The sequence below is a fragment of the Phyllostomus hastatus genome, unplaced genomic scaffold (assembly GCF_019186645.2).
Source record: "Phyllostomus hastatus isolate PE091 unplaced genomic scaffold, TTU_PhHast_1.1 phas_scaffold_443, whole genome shotgun sequence".
Classification (NCBI taxonomy): Eukaryota; Metazoa; Chordata; class Mammalia; order Chiroptera; family Phyllostomidae; genus Phyllostomus; species Phyllostomus hastatus.
This window is the reverse complement of record NW_025334031.1, coordinates 1,767,929-1,776,900: the sequence shown is the minus strand read 5'-3', so window position 1 is coordinate 1,776,900 and position 8,972 is coordinate 1,767,929. Positions and strand designations below refer to the sequence as shown.

The 8,972-nt window shown below is 63.2% G+C and overlaps 1 protein-coding gene across 1 annotated transcript in view; it reads left to right on the top strand.

Annotated features, from left to right (window-relative positions):
* The first annotated feature begins 953 nt into the window (after positions 1-953).
* CARS1 (cysteinyl-tRNA synthetase 1) overlaps positions 954-8,972 on the top strand; it is a 35,187-nt gene continuing 27,168 nt past the window's right edge. The window contains exon 1 of the mRNA XM_045821125.1: positions 954-1,050. Within this exon, the coding sequence (XP_045677081.1) occupies positions 1,026-1,050 (25 nt within the window). The 5' untranslated portion in view covers positions 954-1,025. The remainder of the gene's footprint in view (positions 1,051-8,972) is intronic.

The window sequence follows — 8,972 nt, the reverse complement described above, 5'->3', positions numbered from 1 at the left end:
GTCCAGCGCTCCCCTGAGAACGCGCCCGCCCTGCCCCCCCCACTCACCCCGAGCAGCACCCGTCCTTGGAGGTGCCCACCCGGGGCTCCGCACTCCCGTGGGGACTGAACACCTTCAGCTCCCACACAGTCCCTCAGCGAAGTCCACGCCACTCCAGCCAGCCTGTCCCGTCCACACCCTTGGGCATCATCCCCACAGGTATTTCCTCCCGAGTCCCCCCACCCCAGGGTGTGAGGGTCCCCTGTCCCTCCCAGACCTGTGTGCCGGCCCCCTAGGCCCCGCCTCCCTCCATGCTGCTGCCCGTCACTGACTCAACTTCTGTCCACTCTGGCTCCCTTCTGGCCACCCCGAGTCCAGTCTCCTCCACTAGCAGCTGGACTGTGGGTGGGAGCACAGATCTGGCCTCCATCCTCCCCACCACCCACCCTTACCCCACCCTGGGGGGGGTCTCTGCCATTCCTGATTTGTTTAGGGGAACTGCCAGCCCCAGCCCGCACCTCAAGTCCCAAACTCTGGTTGACGTTGCTGCGTGGTTCCCGTGGTCACGCTGAATTGGTCAGCATCTTGCCTTCTCCTGGGGTCCCTCGCAGGACAGTCCACTCTGCCTGGAACACACGGCCCGTCCACCCCAGTCCCTTCCTCTCAGCCTGCTTGGAACTGGTCACTGGTCCGGACCAGGAAATTGCAGCTCCAGGGCGTCCTCCCTGACTCTTTGGCTGGTCTCCTCCCGGCCCTGTGCGAGGCCTCATCGCGGCGCTGCCCTTCTTCCCAGCACCAAACGTGGTCCTGGAAATGTTAGTCCTGTGCGCCGCTCGCTGCCAAGTAAAGACTACAACTCCCAGCTCCCCGCGGGCGGGGCGGCGGTTGCCTAGCGACCATGCGTACTAGTACGCTTTGCAGGCGTGGGGCGGGCCGGGGGGGGGGGGGGGGGGGGGGGGGGGGGGGGTGGGGCGGGACTTCCGGGCCGGTGGTTGCATCAGATTCTGGGAAGGAGACGCCGTCTTCGGGGGACTGGGATTCTTAGGATGGCGGGTTCCTCCGAGGAGCAGGGTGAGTGCACGGGACCGGACGCTCGAGGGGTGATCCCGGCCGGAGGGGCAGGTCCCCGGGTCAGATAGGGGCGACTCCGGACGTGATGGGTCCGAGTCCCCGCTTTGAGGGAGGTTCTTCCCTGCCCGGCGGGGCCCCAGGCTCCCGGGCGACTCCAGCGTACTGGGCGGAGAGGAGAGCGCGGGACCCCATCGGGCTGGGCCTGAGCTCCTGACACCTTGCAGCCCCCAGCCCCCAGCCCCGCGGGGCCACCCCTTGCCCGGGTCAGCCCTCCCTTGGGCTGTGCCAGTGTCCTCTTGCGACCCACACCTGCACCTGAGATGGCCCTGCGTGTCCCCAGCCGGGCATCGCCTTGCTGCCCGGGCTGGACTTCGGGGACAGGCCGGGCCCGAGGAGTGTTTGGGTTTCCGCGGGGCCGGGTGTCATCTGGGGGTGGGCGGAGGGCGCCCGAGATTGGCACTTAGGAAAATGGGGCCGCGGAAGCCGGGGGGACGCGGCTCACATGAAAGGACCGGGATTTTATGACGGCGTTCTTCGCGGCGGGCAAACCGCGCATTTGGGCGTCAGGACCCCTTTATTGGCCGGGAGGGTTGGGTGAGCAGCCCTGGCGGCCCTGCCCACCGAGTCCCTGGCGTCCCTGGGGTAGACTCGGGTGTCCGCAGGCTGGTTCCCCGGGACCCGCGGATTCTGACAGTCCGAGGCAACCTTCCCTCAGGACACACGCTGCACGTGGGTGTGTCCCCCTGGCTGGGGGAAGTGAGAGGCCAGCTCCTCTGAGACAGCCCCAGCCCCCAGTGCCCCCAGTTCAGTCTGTGCAACACCCTCGGCCCCTGTGGTCCCCCTGCCCCCGAGGGTGTCCTGGGCCTCCAGGTGGAGGCTCGATGACCAGGGAGGCACCCAGGTGACAGGCTGCTGAGCCACTCCAGCACCCACTGTCAGGGCACCCGGCACGCCACCCACAGGGTGCGTGGATGCCAGCGCCGTCCCCACCCACAGCTGGGGTTCACAGCCGATTGGGGTGCAGGCAGGCTGGGCTGGGTCCCAGCAGCAAGAGGACAGAAAGGCCTTAAGGGGGCGCGGGCCAGGGACAGGCCGTCCGGGTGGAAAAGGCAGCTCGGTTCCTGTCGTCTCTCCAGTGAAGCGGGCTCTTGGTTCATGTTTCACCGTGAACCACGTTGCTGTGGTGTTTCATTCCTTTTTTGTGGCTTCAGAACTCCAGCTTTCCCGAGTCTTGGTGAGAAGCTCCCTGTTTTGCACTGAGGCCTGGGGCCGGACCCGCCACCCGGGAGGTCCGGATGAGTGACAGGCTTCCCTGACCCGACCCTTCACCTTGGGGCGTCTCCTGGCCCCATGCGGGTTCCCAGGACACAGCCCACAGACTCCTCCCTTCTGCCACCCACACTCCCGGTCCCCCTGTGTCCCCGTGTGGACGACGGGAGCTCCAGGGAGGTGGGGCAGGCTGCACAGAGCCACCGGGGTTCTGGAGGGTCTTGGCCCCCAGTCTGCGAAGGCTGCTGGTTCCCAAAGTGACCGTCCCCGCAGACTTCCCCAGAGGCCCCCATCTAGAATACTAGTCCCGTCTCGGGTCACTTTCCCTAAGTGGCCTCAGAGTGTGTGGTCCCCAGTGGTGACGTCGCGTGCACAACCTCCCCGTTAGCTTGGAGGCTTGCATGGCTGTCCAGGGGGGCGGGCGTCCTCTCTGAGGGCCCCGGGACCGGAGCGCCTCTCCAAGGCCGTGCCCTGTGCCTCCGGGCCCTTTGGCGGCCTCCGCTTAGGTCAGGCTCACAGCTCCATTTGTGGCACAGTTCCCCCCCACCGAGGGTCGTCACAGTAACGCTGCAGCACGAGTGTGTGGCGGGTCCTGGACGCTTGTGACACCTGTTATGGCCTGCGACCCTCCTAGCGGCCCTCTGTGGGGGGTGTGGCCCTCACCCTCCTGGACAGCGAAGCCAGACGCCTGCGGTCAGAGAAGCTCAGTGACTTGGCCGAGGCCACAGCCGGTCACAGGGCCCAGCCTTCCAGCCTGGGCCGGTCGCCCGCAGCAGGGAGCCCAGCCACGACCCGGCGCCGTTTGGTGGCTGTCTGCAGAGTGACAGCAAGGGCCCCTTCCAGAGTGGGAGGCGGCCGGGGGTAAGCGGACAGGGTGGCCGCATTTCCCAAAGAAAGAGGAAGAGCACGTGTTTGTAGCCTCAAGTCAAAGGTCACCCGGCGCCTCCATCTGGTCACTCACTTCCGAGCGCGCGTGCTGCTGGGTGGGCCAGGTCCAGCCAGGTGGTTCAGGGAACAGGCCCCTTCCCCCCGGGCAGCACCATCCGCCAGGGCCTCCCCGGGGCCCTGCCAGGCGTCCGGGGCAGGATGCGGTGCTGGGGTCTCTCGGGAGCTCTGCAGTTGGTGGGCCTGCTGACCAACCCGCCCCCCAGCCAGGGGCCAGAGAGGAGGACCCGGTCCGGGACTCCCCCCCCCCCCCGACCCGGGCCCACCCCCAGCACTCTGCACTCCCGGAGTGGGGGGTGGCAGGGAGGGGCAGGGGAGGTGAGCCCAGAGGAGAAGAGATGTGGGTCGGGCAGAGAGCACTGCGTCGCTTTCCAGAAAGTTCCTGAGCCCGGAGGGCTGCAGATGGGTCTGGGCGCTGGGTCTGCAGGCCCTTGAGCCCGTTGGCGGGATTTCGGGCTTGCCTTGACTGTTGGAAGGAAGGGTCACGTGCCTCTCCCCGACAAGGAGGGTGGGCGGGAGGAGAGGTGTCTGAGGCAGGGAGAACAGGGAGGACCCGCAGTGGCAGTGGCTGGAGCCGGAGCTGGGGGCAGAGCACTGGGCAGGCTGGGAGAACCGGGGTCAGTGCTGGGTTCGAGAAGGGGGGCAGGAAATGGAGGTGCCCAGCTTCAGCCCCAGGGGGCACGACAGCCACCCACTCTCTGTGACTGGTGCCCAGCTTTGGACTGAGACGCAATGCCTGGGGACAAGTGACAAGTAGACTTCGGGCTGGTGCTCAGCAGGGAGGTGGGGGCTGGAGGGGGCGCTGGGAGGAGGGGGCCCGTCGGGGAGGCCCTGGGTCCTGGAGGGGCGGCATCGCCCAGCGGGTGGAGAGCTGGGTGCCCACGCTCTCTGGGATGTGCTGCGGAAGCACCTGTCCCAGCACCCTTGGGAGGGCCAGCCACCTGGGCACGAGGGGCCCCTGCACGGGGAGCCCCAGTGGGGCTGAGGGTCCCCGGCAGGGGCGGCAGCAGAAGACAGCGGGGGCCAGGGCGGGTGGGGGAGCATGGGAGGCAGGGCAGGGGGGCAGGGCTGGTGCTGCCGGGCACCTCCCAGGGCTCCGCTGCTGCTGGGGCTCCAGGACCCCCTAAGTGGGGGTGCGGGGAGACCGGAGGACTGTGCGCCAGGTGGTGGGGGTGGAAGGGGGCGGTGCACAGGGTTCAGTGCTGGGCCGGGGGGTGGGGGTGGGGCTGGTTCAGGGAGCCTGTCCTGGGCTCAGGGCAGGGGTGGGGCGAGTTTGGTGGGGCGCCTCTGCCGAGGGACGCCCTGGTCCGAGGGACGCCCTGGTCCCCAAGCCCGAGTGCACCCCGCCTGTGCTCCGTGCAGGCCTCAGCTCTCTGGGCAGGCGGTGCGCCTGCGCGTAGGGTGTCCCCGCCATCGGGAGGTGGCCGTCCGTAACGTGTTTCTGGACAGAAGTGCCAGTGGGCCAGCCACCTGGATGTCCCTTCCTGTGGCCTGGCGGGAGTTTGCGTGGGGGCCACTGCAGCTGAGTCCTGGCTGGGGGCCTCTTGCGTGACCTCGGCCTGGCGGGCGGGTGGCCGGGTCGCAGCCTGACCCAAACCGGCCTGCCTGGAGAGCCGACCTGTTTCGAGCCGGTTCCTCAAGACGCGCCGGGTGCAGCCACTGCAGTTACCCTGGTGCCGCCTGCCTCCCAGCCCGAGCCTGTGGTGCGGCTCCCCGTGGCCCCCGCCCCCAGCCTGGCCTCCCTCCCAGGGGCTGGCCCGGGAGGCCCCAGACAGCGGGGACCTTGCACTGACCCTCCCCGCTTTAGCAGGAGTGGGTCATCGGGAGCCTGCCCCCCACCCCCCATGAGTGGGGGGCTGGCCTCAGGGGGTGTCCCCCAGCAGCTTCCCCCCACGATTTCCTTAGTGCCGGGACGCCTCTGGTGCTTTGAGTGTTTGGCCACACGCTGCGTGGAAACCCGGTTGTCCCGGTAGTTCCTTTAGCTCTGACGGAACCATGGGAAAGGGGCCGGGCTGGGTCGCTCCCCCTGTAACAGGGTGCACCCAAGAGGGGGTCCCTAAATAGGGATTTGGAATGGGGCCCTGAACTCAAGGTGTCCAGGAAATATTAGGATGTCCTCACCACCCCACACAGATGTGGGTTGGGGGAAGGGACACAGGGAGCAGGGCCCTTGAGAGCTGTTTTGCATAGCAACAGCTTTGCAGCTGCCCTCTGGTGTGGTCATTTAACATATCTATAACCTTTAATGGTTGCACAGATATGTTAAATAGCTGTGGCCTTGCTCTGAGCCAGGGGGATGGAAGTAACTTCCCCACCAAGATGTAACTGGGGGGCAGGTGCTCCAAGTCACAGCGCCTGCGTGGGAGCTTGGAGGTGACTGGCTCCACGCCATGGGGCCACGCCTGCCCAGACCCACGATGGCAGCCCAGTAAAGCTGGAAGGATATGGGAGTGCTGGCCGGTGTAGCCGATTGTGGGAGGAGTTGGAAATGGGGCTGCAGAGGAAGACTGGCGCGGGGATTTAAACCCAGGCGCTGCGGCCACTGAAGAGGGAGGACCATGCGGCTTTGCCAGAGTGGGGACCCCCGCAGCTTTAGAAGAGGGAACCACCACCTGGCTTTAGCAGAGATCCCGGCGACACAGCTGAGGGTGCCGGGAACCGAGGGAGGCCTACCAGCCAGGACGGATTACTGGGAAGAACCGGGGGCTGCCTGAGCCAGGGACTTCTATTTCTTTTCCTGAGACACGGTACCCCAGACTGGGCAAAGGGGGGAAAGGGTGTGTTTGGGGCTGTGTTTTAAGGGACTTTGGGATTTTGATGAAGACATTAGGGCACTACTTAAAGTCTGTGCAGCATTAAATAAACATCTCTTTTCCTTGTCACAATCTCTGGCATTGAGAGACGTCTTTCCTCTAGGGCGGCGGACATGACGGACCCGGGGGGTTCCTTTCGGGTGATAGTATATTGCCTTCGGCCCCCCTTGGCCCCTGTGTTCTGTAACACCCCCGCTGGCCTGGCGGCCGGGGGCAGCTCCGACAGGCTCCCGCCCTCGGCCACAGAGCCTGCTTGCCCGGTCCCGGGCCGCCCATGCCAAGGTGCGCCGCGCGGGCATGATTGGGGTGAGGACGGGTCCTCCGGATTGGCTGTGGCAGCGGGGAAGCGCTGAGCACCGCCCGACCTGTGCGGAGGGGGCAGGCGGTGGTGACGGGCAGGAGCGGGGGTCCCAGGGGGCTGGCGAGTGTCCCTGCGCTGCGGCCCTCCGGTCAGCACGGCTGGTCCTCGAAGGTGGGAGTCTGTCCTCCCAGAGATGGCACAGCCCGTCCTCCCTCAGGTGCCGCTCTGGAGCGGTGGCTTCGGGTCCCCGGGAGACACGCGGGGCGGGAGAGACGTGTGTCCCCAGCTGTCAGGCGTCCTCAGCGGTGGCTCTAAGAAAGGGGGCGGGTGGAGCTTTCTCAGGCCGGCGTTCAGCGGCTGTGCTGCTCCCTGAAGCCAGCCCGTGTAGTGGCGACACCTCCCGGTCGGGGCTCCGGCCGGGCCCCAGGACCCAGTTCTCCGGCACCCGGTCACCCCCCCACCCCGCCTGGCCCGCCCGGGAGCCGGCCCTCAGCGCCCTGCAGCTGGCCGAGGTGTGCGCTGCAGAGAAGGGGCTGGCGTTGCTGTTAACGGAGGTGGGAGCCACGTGACATTAACCCGACCTTTCCGAGTGGGAGAACCTGTGGCATTCACAATACCGTGCGACCACCACCTCTGCCTAAAACACTTTCAACCCCGACATCCGGCCAGGATGGAGGCGCGGGCAGACACGCTGCGCCCCCTCGCACAACCAAAAGGAGGGCAACAACAAATTTAAAAACAAAAACCAACCAGAACTGACAGAGAACGGAACTGTATGGACGTCCGGCGACCAAGGAGTTAGAGAAGAAACACTCACCCAGACCAGCAGGAGGGGTGGAGGCGGGCAGCCGGGCAGAGAGGACTCGCGGCCAGGCGGCGGCTGGTGGACCCAGCGAGGTGGCAGGTTGCGGACCAGGCGGTCCCACATCCGTGTGCAGATAAACTGGGAGGGACACCTGGGGAGCGAGACAGACCCACAACCCAGGGTTGCAGCCCGGGGAAATAAAGCCTCAAGACCTCTGACTGTAAAAACCTGTGGGGGTTGCAGCTGCGGGAGGAACTCCCAGCCTCACAGGCGAGGACCTTGGAGAGACCCACGGGGTCCCAGAATGTACACAAGCCCACCCACCGGGGAGTCAGCACCAGAAGGGCCCAGTTTGCTTGGGGGCAGCGGGGGAAGTGACTGGAAACTGCTGAGAGCTGAAGAAGCGACACTCTTCTTGCCCGGACCCCTCCCCCACAGACGGCACCACAACGCAAGGACGTGAGTTGCCCCGCCCTGGGGAACACCTAAGGCTCCGCCCCTCACTATGGAACAGGCCCGTCTAGACAATAAAAATATGGCCCGAATGAAAGAACAGATCAAATTCCAGAAAAAGAACTAAGCGAGGGAGAGATAGCCAACCTATCAGATGCAGAGTTGAAAACACTGATAATCAGGATGCTCACAGAATTGGTTGAGCATGGTCGCAACATAGAGGAAAAGGTGAAATAAAGGAAAATGTACAGGGAACCAACAGTGATGGGAAGGAAACCAGGACTTAAATCAATAATTTGGAGCAGAAGGAAGAAATAAACATTCGACCAGAACAGAAAGAAGAAACAAGATTTCAGAAAAATGAGAAGAGGCTTAGGAACCTCTGGGACAACTTTAAACGTTTCAACATCCCAGTCATAGGGCTGCCAGAAGGAGAAGAGGAAGAGCAAGAAGTCGAAAACTTATTTGAACAAATAATGAAGGAGAACTTCCCCAATCTGGTGAAGGAAATAGCTTTCCAGGAAGTATTGGAAGCTCAGAGAGTCCCAAAGAAGTTGCACTCAAGGAAGCACACACCAAGGCACATCATAATTACATTACCCAAGATTAAAGAGAAGGAGAGAATCTTAAAAGGGGCAAGAGAAAAGGAGACAGTTACCTACAAAGGGGTTCCCATCAGACTGTCAGCTGATTTCTCAAAAGAGACCTTGCAGGCAAGAAAGGGCTGGAAAGAAGTATTCCAAGTCATGAAAGGCAAGGATCTACATCCCAGATTACTCTACCCAGCAAAGCTCTCATTTAGAATGGAAGGGCAGATAGAGTGCTTCTCAGATAAGGTCAAGTTAAAGGAGTTCATTATCACCAAGCCCTTATTTTATGAAATGTTAAAGGGACTTATCTAAGAAAAAGAAGAAGATAAAAAGTAGGAACAGTAAAATGACAACAAACTCCCAACTATTAAAAACTGAACCTAAAAACAAAAACAAACGAAGCAAACAACTAGAACAGGAGCAGAATCACAGAAATGGAGATCCCATGGAGGGTTAGCAGCGGGGAGGGGGAGGGGAGGGGGAGGGGCAAAGGTACAGGGAATGAGAAGCACAGATGGTCAGTAGAAGGTAGAGGAGGTAAGAACAGTGTGGGAAACGGAGAAGCCAAAGAACTTGTACGTACGACCCAGGGACATGAACTAAGGGGTGGGGGGGGATGCTGGTGGGAGGGGGTGGAGAGCAGAGGGGGAGAAAGGGGAGAAAAAACGGGACGGCTGTCACAGCATGATCTGTAACGTATACTTAAGAAAAGTAAGTGACGACAGTCAAAGCAGCAACAACCAGAA